At 45.3% G+C, this 12,513-nt stretch overlaps 1 protein-coding gene across 1 annotated transcript in view; it reads left to right on the top strand.

Moving 5' to 3' along the window:
* Window positions 1-6,945: 6,945 nt before the first annotated feature.
* DOCK10 (dedicator of cytokinesis 10) overlaps window positions 6,946-12,513 on the top strand; it is a 144,718-nt gene continuing 139,150 nt past the window's right edge. The window contains exon 1 of the mRNA XM_009286673.1: window positions 6,946-7,110. Coding sequence (XP_009284948.1) covers window positions 6,946-7,110 — 165 coding nt within the window. The remainder of the gene's footprint in view (window positions 7,111-12,513) is intronic.

Genomic DNA, 12,513 nt, shown 5'->3' with positions numbered 1-12,513 from the left:
GGGGTGTCTCTTTTTTTTTTTTTTTTTTTTTTGTAAAATGTAAGTCTGTGCATAACTTGTCATTCAATTTGAACCATGCAGTATTTTGAAAGGTTAGTTGGAAACAGCAATTCTAATCCTGCTGCCCTTCCTTTGGGCTGTCTCCCTAGCTATGGTGGAGGACACCTGACTCATTTTTAAAGGTTTGGGATAGTGCAGTTACTTCTTCTCCCCCCCCCCTTAATGTAAAGAGAAGATCTTATAAACACAGTCATTTAATTTATGTTACTTGTCATACCCAGCAAGGAGAGCCGAGTCTGGTGGTGAATTTGTCTTTCATGTACTACTCCCTAGAGGGTGCCATACACTTACTTTCTGCAGTCCTTCTGTTTGCTCTGTAGCCAGGTGACGTTGCGGCGGCTTTGTGGCAGCACTGGGAAGGTATCTCCTGAATGTTGCACTAGCGTAAGCATTGCTTGCTGCTGGAAGGTACAATGATGAGAAATGAGCTGGTTGCATGATTTAAGCTCCTCTCGTATAGTTGTAACCATATACTACTAATCGGGGAGTTTGCACTGACCGTAACTTGGCACGGTTAAGAGTTGTTTGTGTTGGTCAACGATAGCTGCACGAGAAGGAATACAATTTCGAGATGAAAAAGCTGTGTTTCGTTCAGGAACTGTACTGACCAGTTACTGCAGTAAATGCCGGCTTTCCCAGGTCACTAAGGAGCAGCTGGTGGAAACTAAAGAAGTACAAAGCCTGGGTACTTCTGACTCTCTAAGTCACCTTCGGCAAGACCCCTGGGCCTGCTCTGCTGTTTGAGACCTCAGTGTTTCTGATATTTAACTGCTTTGAAGCAACGCTTTAAAATACAGTGCGTGAATGTTTTCAAAGGACTGTAAGAGGGTCTGTTACGAGTGGAAGGCACGGATGCTATTTATGGCTTTTAGCAACTGTGAGTGCGTAAGTTTTCTTTGAAATAAGTGCATGATCACTGTGTGCACTTTAAAGCTTGGGTTTTTTTCCTCAAAACGTATGATAGCAAGTGGTTCAGCCTAGCACTGCACAGCCACTTGTAGGCCACTGGGCTGGATGTGAAAGCTTTGGGATGTAACTGTGTTGGAAGAAAAGACAGGGCAGCTCCTGAAGAGGGATTCTCGGTCCCCCCCAGCCCTCCACTAGCAACCCGGCAGCAGACAGAGAACTTAAAGCTTGGGTTTTTTTCCTCAAAACGTATGATAGCAAGTGGTTCAGCCTAGCACTGCACAGCCACTTGTAGGCCACTGGGCTGGATGTGAAAGCTTTGGGATGTAACTGTGTTGGAAGAAAAGACAGGGCAGCTCCTGAAGAGGGATTCTCGGTCCCCCCCAGCCCTCCACTAGCAACCCGGCAGCAGACAGAGAACGGGAGGTGGTGTTGGAAATGCTGCCACTGTGGCAGAGCTGCCACTATAACGTGGTATCCACCATGTTGCTTTGAGGACACAGTCATTAGAAAAAGAGCACTAAAAGATCTGAGTTTATACTATTCCTTAGGTGTAAAACGTGCAAGGAAAGGAGGCACGTTAATGAGGGTTTCTGTCATCAAGCAGACTGCCATGAAGACTACCTCTTGGAGTACTTCACCCATCCGATCTGGGTCTCGATGCTGGTTCCTCGGGACCTGGTTAGGATTCCACTGTTTGTTTTGAGGTAGCAGAGCACGAAGAGAGACTTTCAAACTTGGATATGTTTTTTTCCCCCTCTGCTTTCCTTGCAAATGCCTCCAAGCCTTTATGAAAACAAGTATTGGAGACAAGGACCTTTGTCTCTGAGGAAGAATCCCTTTCCTTTATGAAAACAAGTATTGGAGACAAGGACCTTTGATGTCTCTGAGGAAAAATCCCTTTGCTAAGAAGATAATGTCTATCAGTTCTTTTTGTTTTGGAAGAGTGATGTGAGTGATAAATTATAAGGTGCCGAGAGATGACACAGTAGCTCACCAAAATGTGAGTGATCCTCATCTGCATCAAGGTAGAGACCGTAATTTTGTTGTATCTTGCTTCAGATGCTTGCCTGCTACTTGTATAGGCTAGACCTTTACAGAAGTTTTTCTATAGCTGGGGGTCTATGTGTGGAGCTGTGAGTGACAGCCACTGGCCACGTTGCTTATGTGTTGTTGGGAGCTGCTCGTCATCTGTACCAGGATGATGTATGTGGAACAGTAACTCGTGCAGGGTAGCCTTGAAAAACTGAAAGACTCGCTCTACCCTTCCCAAGAGAACAATTCATGCTTTAAAATGGTTGGGGCTTGCAGGGGAGTCTGACTCCAGAAGGGCTCAGGTGTGCTGAGCCGAGTGCTGTGCATGTCGCTGTGCACCAGTACATCACCTGGACTAGAACCGTCCCAAGCTATTTCTAATTGAGCTCTGCAAGGTCAATAGCTCCCCTGGCAAATTTTTGCACTATCTCTGACGAAGGATTTTCAGTGAATGAACATTGTTTTGCCAGTTTATTAACGACTTTGAGCTTAGGGTAAATGGTCCTGTGACTCGGCTTCAGAGTGCCAACAAATTGCTCTCTGTGACAGTAGCTTTGTGTAAACCCGCTTCACACCAGCGAGTACCTTGCTCAGCTGGATACTCGGGCATCCGTTGGTAAGTCGTAATGGTGGCATGAGCATTATCATCTGTAACAACGCCGTTTCTGTTATTTGTAGTTATGCTGCCTTTAGTTCCTGTTAATGGTTTGGGGTTTTTGTGGGCCAGACTGAACAGACTGTCGTAAGCAGTTATCAGAGGCGTTCCTGTTTTTGTGGATGGCTCCTGCAGTCACCTGTCATTGCTGCTTTAGGGTCTTCACACTTCAGGAGCTTCTCTGTAACTTCTCAATGCACGTCATGCAAACACATCTTGGAGAGGAGGGCTTGTTTTCTGAGGAATATTAAAAAAAAAAATAAAATTGCGCATGCCATCTTGACAGCTGAGCAGGTGTGGGCAAAGGGTTCTTCTAAACTGCAGCTGTCCTCCTTGCCTGAGGAGAATGCAGCCTCCTCTGGGCTTGGAAGGAAGGGTCAGTGTTTCATTTGGAAAGTCATCCTCTCACTAAAGGATCTCCTCTGAGAGCTGCCTTTCTATCTTCCTGTTTAAAGCCCTCGGCTGAAGACCGGCACACCGATAGGTTATATCCTGTTTATTCAGATGACTTGAATTCAAATGACACAAAGCGGAAGGAAAATGAACGGAATAAAGAAAGCTTGTGGGAAGGAAACATGAACTTTTGATGTGGTGTGCTAAAGAGGTATGAAATAGGAGTGTTAGAAAATGTTTGGTAGCATCTTTAGAAAGTCTTGCAGCCTGCAGAAACAGAAATGCGGGAATATTGCGGAAGAGGAGTAACCCTCTTGGAAGACGAGGGGTTTATTCTCTGCTGCAGACCTCCTGCAGAGGTCTAAACAGAGACAGCGTACCTCTTCGGGCCCTGGCTGCCCATCTGCAGAGCTGGCATCTCCTTCATGTGGAAGCTGAGGCTGGATGACGGATAACTGTTAGCTCGAGGATCCAGATGCCTTTGAACTCTGCTTTCTTATCACAGACTTAATAAGACATGGCAAGCGTGACCCACTTCTGCTCTTGCACAGCTTTGCTGCTGCACAGACCCAGCCCTTGGAGTTGCCAAGGACTGGGTCACTGGAGTCGTCTGGGTTAAAACAACTGTCTTGCCTCTCCCCTTTTTTTTTTTTTTACTATTTTTTTTTCCATTGGGGTGCCTTTAGTGGTCTGCTTCCTAGCCTGTTCCTGTAAACCATCATGCTGGTGTTACCTGGCTACTTAGCTACTTCAGCATTTCATAGCTGAAATGAGTGGTGTTTAAAAATGGAGTGAGAGTGGGCAGGGGATGGCTTCCAGCGTGGATATTCCTTAGCCCAGCATTGTTGCCAACGTCTTCGTAATGGGGAATTAAGGAGTTGCTTGCACAAAGGAATATTTTGCTTCCCAGGGGGTTTCACTGAATTCAGCTTCTGGATTAAAGTGCTAATTAACTCAAAATAGTGCTTGGTGCTTCCCTGTAAGAGTAACGAACACTGTTGATAGTTGGTGTATAAGCATAATGTCTGCTAATGAGACCCCTACATTTGAAAAACAAAGCCGTTGATACTGCGAGTGTGTCCAGGCATTTTTAATGGGCTGGGAGGTTTCCTTTCCAATGATAGCTCGTGCTTCTGTGAGATTTCCTTAAAACAGAAGGGTTTTTTTAGCTCTTCAGTGGTTTCTTCTCCCCTGTGCATTAGCCATTTTTTCAGTTCTTGAATTTTGATCAAGGCCTGGAGGCTACTTTTAGCTGGCTTTAGGCTTGTCAGTTTACTCGTTTTCGGACTAATTGTCATTTTTTTCTCCTAAGAGATGAAATGCCAAGATTATGTCATTCCTGCTTGTATCTAATAATAGCTTAATCCACGGATAATTGTAATGAAGTCACTTGGGACACTGGCAGAGAATAGTTTGATCCAAAGACCACTGAAATGAATGGGATTCTTCACTGAGAGTGAAGCAACGCTTTGGGTCAAGCCCTAGGGTGCTATTCCATGTATGTGTGGCACGCATGCGCACATGTGCGACAGTGTTGGGCTGTGCTATGGAAACCCAAATTTCATAAAAATCCCTGCCAGCTCTCCCAGCTGAACACTGGTGAATAAAAGAAGATGCCACGCAGACAGACAGGAGATGCCTTAGCAGCCCCCAAGGTAGCAGAGCAGTTGCCGTAACAGCCAGCAACAGACGTTATCCAGGCCCGTATTGCTGCTGCTGGAATTAAGAGTAGGAATGTAGGTCTCCCAGCTGCCAAGTGCATCTTTTGTGTGGCCGGGGTGTCAGTCGCAGTTCTGGAGCAGGCAGGGGACTGATGAGAACGTAAACAGTAGCAGCAACAGCAGGCAGGATTGGTGATTTGCTGCAGGAATTACCCAGCTGTGCCACTGCGCTCTTGTAAAAGCATTAGAAAAGTCAAACTAATAGGCATGATGTGAGCCCCCCCCCCCCCCGTAGGGTATGCCGGTGGATAGGCAGGCGCGTCCCATAAGCGCGTGAAGTCTGTGCCCGGTGAGATCCAAGGGGGAAGAGCCGGGTAGGTGCATTGGCAGAGCTGTGGGTGAGTTTGTGCAGTGCCTGCCGGTGCCGCCAACTATTTTCCATATGCACTCAAAGCAGCTTACTCTGCATGATGTGAGCCCCCCCCCCCCCCGTAGGGTATGCCGGTGGATAGGCAGGCGCGTCCCATAAGCGCGTGAAGTCTGTGCCCGGTGAGATCCAAGGGGGAAGAGCCGGGTAGGTGCATTGGCAGAGCTGTGGGTGAGTTTGTGCAGTGCCTGCCGGTGCTGCCAACTATTTTCCATATGCACTCAAAGCAGTTTACTCTAAAGAAACAAAGGCAAGAAATAATGGCAATGGGTTTGTTGTTTTTAAAGGACAAATTTAAAGGATTTAGCTTTTCTGGCAAATGCTTTCATTAAAATGATGATGTCTTTTGCCAGATTGCTGAGCAATTAAACCCTAATCAAGCCCAGAAGAAAGTATTTCCACGGAATGGTTTCAGTGCAATTCCTGATTGAGATTGTGAGGAGGAGTATTATTTACAATGATCGCGTTAACAGACGTTATAAGGTCGCTTGTGCCCCCACGGGGGCTGATGACAAAACTCTCACGGCCTTCATTAGAAATCAGAGCCTTTCAATGCAAGGTAAACACGGTTTTGGGTGCACACATAATAAAGTTACACATATTAACTTAAAAGCAGCTTCTCTGGAAACCCTACTGGAAATTTTTAGTTCTCCTACTGTGTAAGAGAAATGCATTTTCTGTAGATATTTTTAGCGCTAACTTCCTCTCAAGCGCTGTTATCTTACACCGTCTACCATTAGCGCTTGCTGTGTTTCCAGGTCAGTCACGTGATTGCTAAGCATCCCTGCCTGCTTTTTGAATGACTTGTCGGGCAGGAGCCAGAAAGGCAAGTTGTTACTGCTGGCTGCCGGCAGCTGCTTCTCCCTGCCTGGATCCCGATTGATAAAACGCTAAAACGCTTTCCTCTTGCCCTCCTTGGAAGGTCGTCGGTGTTTGGTTCAGTGTGAGACCCTGGCAGCAGAGACCCTTCTCAACACAAGCCTCCTATGTAGATGTAAAAATGTATTACTCTGCAGAAGGCACGCATGTGTGGGAGCACACAACAACTACGCTATTGAAAGGACGGTTCAGAGCTGCACACTGCTGTTTCTCATTGAGCCACGGCTCTTTTAGCATGAGCTGGATGAAGCAGTCCAGATTTTTGCGGGTTTTTTACCACTTGTTACATTTACAAATCAAATGAGCTTGCTGTGCTTCAGAAAATTGCAAGAAGTGAAAAGATTACAGCCCAAATCCCTCAGTGAGCTTAAATATGTCTCTCTTTTTGTGGCAAAACACCCTAAGGCAAAGTATTTTAAAAACAGCAGTGCTGATAATGAGAGCTAATAACTTTCCAGATGTTTGCTATTTTGCTACATATGACTTTTTTAAAAAGGTATTTAAACTGATCCTGCCAGTTGTTGTGGATGCCTCTGTGTGTGTGTGTGCGCGCGTGTGTGTTTAATGAACAGCCGGCTCTTTTGAACTAGGAATTTTAATACTTTCAGTTCCATGAAACTGGAATCAGAGGAGGCGGCTGATTGTACAAGGGAGGGAGCGCATTTTCTCATGTGAATTCAGAAGCAGAGAGGGAGGGAGAGAGAAAAAAGCATCGTAATATTGCGTGTGTTTCAGTTTCAGTGGATCAAATCTTTCCTCTATCTGCATCCAAGCTATTTGGTTGTGATCAGATGATCAGAGCTCAAGGAAGCGATTGGAGAGCGAGCTGGCTGCAGCTGCACTGTAGGCTGTTTTCAGGGACAAGGAGCCACTGTTTTTCAAACATAGCATAAACATAGAAGTTATTTTGTAGGCTTCAGGATGCAGATATGGGTTGTGCTGCCAGCATTGTTCTGCTCCAAGCCTTTCGTTCTGTGGTACAGAGGAACTGTCCACATATCTGCAGGCGACGACGACGAGAGGAGTTGTCACATGAAATTCTGCCACTGGATAGCGATGATGAAATGAGCAGACCCAGGACTCTCATCATAATGGTACGGTATACTTTAATCGGCAGAGGGAGGTGACAGAATTATTGTTACAGATGTTACGTGATTATTTTCTTCCTTTAATATGTATCCGTAGAGAAAGAGCATTGACAGGCTATTTGTCACTGTAGGTTAGTTGTGCTGGTAGATTTGCTGTCTCTGTAGTCAAACAGAGCTGAAATGTTACTTTATAGGTGAAGCTGTGAGCTACACGTAAGCTCTATATAAGGTAAAGGTTCTGTTGTTTAATTGTTGGTGGGTTTTGTTGCTATTTGCGAGATAGGCAGCACTGGAGCCGGTAGCGTGGTTATATTTTATTTCAGACTTGGAATTCCAAACAGCAGACAGCTTAGGAAATGTTTACTAAGTCTGTTCATCATAAAAACAAACCCAAAAGCCAAACAAAACAAAACAAAAAGCCTTTGCTTTCACCCAGGATGCAGTTGGAATTTACATCGAGTTATATGCAAATAAACTCCCATCTATCTTTGCTGCAAACTGTTTGCAGCAGTAAAATGTTTGCTGGATCACTGCTTTCCGGTTTAGTGAGTTGCCTCCGTTCTTTAACGAAGGGGGGCTTGAAAGGCTCTCGGTCTTCGAGAGTCATTTTCTTTCTGAATTAAATTGGATTATTTTTATTTTGTGGTGGGACTATAATAAGCACTATAGGTTTATTAGGAATAAGTGACAGGCTTGTTCCTCATTGTAAATCACTGTTTCAGAATGAGGAATACACTTACTGCTTAGTTACTGCTCTTCCTTGCCAAATACACGTACGGTGAGCGTTTCCAGAACCCTGGAGTGGTTTGGGTCTGAGGTGGCAATGATTTGGTACTGTGTGGCTCCCACTTGATAAAAACATTACCGAGACGCTGCAAATAGGATTTTTGCCAGTTTGTCAGGGCACTCGTGGCACTATCATTTGAGTGGTAGAGATTGTTTTGTTTTGTTTTTTATATAAGGTATGTTATGATGAAGTCCAAAGTGCATCCCCCTGATACCCCACTGTATCACACAGGGCACTAACTTAGTTGTAAATGGGTGATGGTACCATTAGAGAATGTGATAGCTGTCATGAGATCTAGCAGTGGTTTGAATAGAGCGTTGCTGCCCGTGGAGAGGTGTGTGGTGCAGTCATGGCAACTGTAGTAGCTAGGACCCAGTCCAAGCGGTGCTCTGTGTATCAGCTGAGGGTATTATCCTGTGCATGGGGAGAGGCTAATGGTCATAAGGAGGAAGGGGATGGATTTCATCTTCGTGAAGCTGATGTTTAAGCTTCTTTTGCTTTAAAATCCAGTATCGATAAAACAAACTCTTTTTTTTTTCTTTTTTTTTTTTTCCCCTCTCCACTTAACGGTTAAATAAAGGACCTCATCAGCATTTAAACAAATAACTGTCTCCTTCCTGGTAGTAATTTCAAGCATAATGAAGTGAGAAGGGTCTGGAAGAAATTGCAGCATGTCCGAGTACGGATCATCTGCGCAACTTGCTTCAGTCCTTGGAAGAAAAGGGTAGTCTTGGGTCCCGTGGCAGCAAACAATGTACCAACCTCCCCGTACCCAGATGCAGTTATCAGCAGCTTGAGTTGCAGTTCTTTGTGCGGTAAATCCTGGGAGAGTGGGGCTCCGAGAGGTACGGCAAAGGTCCCTGGGCTCTCAAAGAAGTGAGGCTTTACCGCAGCGGGGAGGGAGCCGTGGAAGCTGTCCACCACCCTGCGGAGCTGGGGATACCCAAAGGAGAGGCGCACTGGTCAGACGGTCTGTTACCCGCTGCTGGATGTGGGCTTTCAGGGATCCCCTCCTGGTCTCAAGCACATCCACCCATTGTAGTAACAGGGGCTTTATGTTCTCTACAGCAACCGTTAATGCACTGGTGTTTGTCCTGTCAAAAGGCTGCCCTTCCCCACGACATCTGTGGGGTCGTTTTCTCCCCCTCGGTCCCTTTGAGAAGAGGAGGATGAGCGGTTCAGCCCTGTCACGAGGCTGGTGTAGGTGCAGGCAGGCGCTTCAGAGGAAAGCTGCTGGGTAGGGGATGACTCGGGGAAAATGGTCTTCCCTTGCACGTCTGTCTTTCTTTCTGGATGTGTATTATTACTGTGCCTTTTCATTTAGAAGCAGATAATTATGTAACTATCTAAAATAATTTGCCATTGAGCTTTGCAGTTAGGCTTAGTAATGATGTGGAGACCTGGCGAGTTGAGAAGAAAGCGCTGCTTCAGAGCACTTCTGCGACAGAAATGGATGGTCCTGTTTCCACCAGAATTCATGTTGCTTAAAAGAGCAGCATGATAAAGAGGACTGGAGGCTACTGAACCTTATAAAACATGTGTTATGGTCCTAACAGGTTATGTTTTTTCCCCTTGGTCTGTTGTAGATCATTGAAGTTTATGTCTGGATAATACAGTGGAGACAACTATGTAGACAAGCAAAAGAGTGTTTAGTTCACAATGTCATTATGCACATTGTGCAGATGCCAGGAGCTAAACTGATCCCAATGAGATAACTGAGTTTTCATGTCCGAGGGCAGTGAGTGATTGGGGTGCCCGAAGAAGAGAGGCGAGGAAACCCCAGAATGCAGAATATCTGAAATATACTGGCATGCCTGGGTGCGATCTCCAGAGGCTGTGGGCTCCTGTCAGCTGGAGATCTGGCATTTTATCTTTTCATGCCTTCAGATGAAATGGTCCTCCTCTTTGTAGCTTGTGTGCCACTGGCTATATGCTCCCTACCGAGAGTGTTAGTATTTGGTATTGATTCCAGGAGATAAACTATGCCTTCTTTTTGAACGGCTTTTTTAAGTCCCCAGGCTCTGCTGCGTCTTCTTGCAAGTTTGCCTGTCCCGTGGGAAGCAAAAGTAAAATCTCAGTGTTGCCTTGATATGGAAAGCAATGCTGAGGCATTGCTGAGAGAACAGCAATCTACCCTAAAATACTTCCAGTAACTGTACAGCTCTATAGATGTGCCCCATTTTCCTTTGTTAATCCCTGAAGGGGAACATCCTCGTAGGATATTCTTCAGGAATTGTGCCTTTGCCAGTGGCACTCCAAGCGGGAGATGCTGTGGGTGCACTCCACGAGAAAAGAAAGGGAGAAGGCCCAAGTACAGCCTCCAGCTATTGCTTAATGGCCACCTACTAATCACTGTATGAAACCTTTAGGCATCACAGTGGGTATTTCTAGCATCCTGGTCCTTGCAGAAAGTGAAGATTGATGTCTTTTATTCACAGAATTTTTTTTTCCTCTTCAGTTTGTTAGTTTAGAAATCTGGTTTTATCCTTGGGCAAGACAGATTAATAATCGGTTTTAGATCTTGGCTGGATCCACAGAGCAGGGAGAGATGTCAGAAAGACAAAACTGGAAATTCTTTGTCAATGGCTATTGTGTGTCATCTTCCCTTGGACACAACCCTGGGGGTTGCCAGAGACTTGCAAAATAAGTATCCAAACAACCTCTAACTAGATGTACAAGTTGAATCAATGTGTTCGGTGACTCTGCATTTAATAGGCCATCTTGTTGATTTCTGTACCTTTAAGAGTATGTCTGTAAGAGCTGGTTTTCAAAATAAGTCCATGAGATGGTGAGGTTTGAGATATTAAAACCCTATGCAGAGTGAATGCAAATGACTGTATGTGCTGTTTCTGCAAGAAAAAGGAGAAGAGGAAGACGCCTGAAGGAAGAAAATCTAGTGCATGGGGTTATGTGGAACTGTTTGGTGTCTGGAGTGGGGGCACTAACGTTTAGGATGATGCTCTGCATTTGGAACTTGTGACTTGAAAAGAAGTTGAGCTTTATCTAGTAGGTCATTCTTTGTTTTTTCATGTGATTTATTATGAACTGTGGCAGCTGAGATTTGTGTGGAAGGTAAGAGCAAAGTGTGATATTTGAGGATATGATTCTTCTCTCCACCACCACACCCCTCCCCGCCCTTGGGAACCAGCTACACAAAAACGTGGTAAAATGTTTTGCATTTTGAATAAAATACCGTAACTTGAACAGACGTGTTAGCCTGAACACAGCAACAGCAAGGTGACACCACTACTCTCTTTATTCGGTTTTTCGTCTCTGAAGAGAGACAGCTTGCAGAGATTTTCTCTACTCTTTCCAGTTACAGAAGAAGTAAGAGAACCTCCCCTGTCGCACAGATGTGGGATGGCTGCTCTGCTCTGGCATACAGGCAGGGCTGGGGCGCTGCCCGAGCTGCTTCTCAGGTCACTTAGTTTGTAAACGGAATTTTAGTCTTCTAAAAGAAGTAGAAACAATAAAAGCATGGCTTTGAGAATTCTTCCTCATCTAATACTGAAGTTTACCTCCAGAATTGTGTTCCTTAAGTTTTGTTGCACGATCTGTGTTAATTTTATGTTTCTAGTTGAAATAATTCAGTGCACTCATTTCCTCATTTGTATGCATTTACCTACTGAAAATTTGTACCATATGCATACTAAGTGCTATCAATAGATGGCAAGTCTAAGAATTGCAAGGTCTCTGACTTACTGTTTTTGTAGGTGGGAATGTGTGTGTACCCAAACGGGGAGGACTTGCAGCGGCTTTTGGAGGTCGGCATGAGGCTCAGCTCTGGGAAGAGAAGGGTGTTCTCTTCCTCCAGTGTCTTGGAGGAGGGATTGTCTTTGGAAAGCCAGACTACCCAGGGCTGTAAAGTACAAAAGAAATATTCAAAATATTCATATATTTTAGCTCAAGTCAGAAGCTTCAATGTGTAATGCATTTTTAAGCAACAATAAACATGTGTAGCTTTATTTGACCTTAATCAACTTCCACTTCAGCACTTGACCTCAGCAGGAACAGAAACAGGCCTATGTTTGAATAAATGAATAACCTTAGAGTGTAAAGAGGAAAAGTAGTAGGCGATGCTCAAAATGCAGTTCTATTTCAGAGCCATTTTTGCAACTGTTCTTGTTACCTTTGTGTGTTCTTGTTACTTGACAAGGTGCCCCGCTTAGTGGATGAGGGAAAGGCTGTGGATGTTGTCTACCTAGACTTTAGTAAAGCCTTTGACACCGTTTCCCACAGCATTCTCCTGGAGAAACTGGCTGCTTATGGCTTGGACGGGCGTACTCTTTGCTGGGTAAAAAACTGGCTGGACGGCCGGGCCCAAAGGGCTGTGGTGAATGGAGTTCAATCCAGCTGGCGGCCAGTCACGAGCGGTGTTCCCCAGGGCTCAGTTTTGGGGCCAGTTCTGTTCAATATCTTTATCAATGATCTGGATGAGGGGATTGAGTGCACCCTCAGTAAGTTTGCAGACGACACCAAGTTGGGCGGGAGTGTTGATCTGCTCGAGGGTAGGAAAGCTCTACGGAGGGATCTGGGCAGGCTGGATCGATGGGCCAAGGCCAACTGCATGAGGTTCAACACGGCTAAGTACCGGGTCCTGCACTTGGGTCACAACAACCCCA

This window comes from Aptenodytes forsteri, unplaced genomic scaffold (genome assembly GCF_000699145.1).
Source record: "Aptenodytes forsteri isolate BGI_AS27 unplaced genomic scaffold, ASM69914v1 Scaffold184, whole genome shotgun sequence".
Classification (NCBI taxonomy): domain Eukaryota; kingdom Metazoa; phylum Chordata; class Aves; order Sphenisciformes; family Spheniscidae; genus Aptenodytes; species Aptenodytes forsteri.
This window is presented reverse-complemented; position numbering and strand designations above follow the sequence as displayed.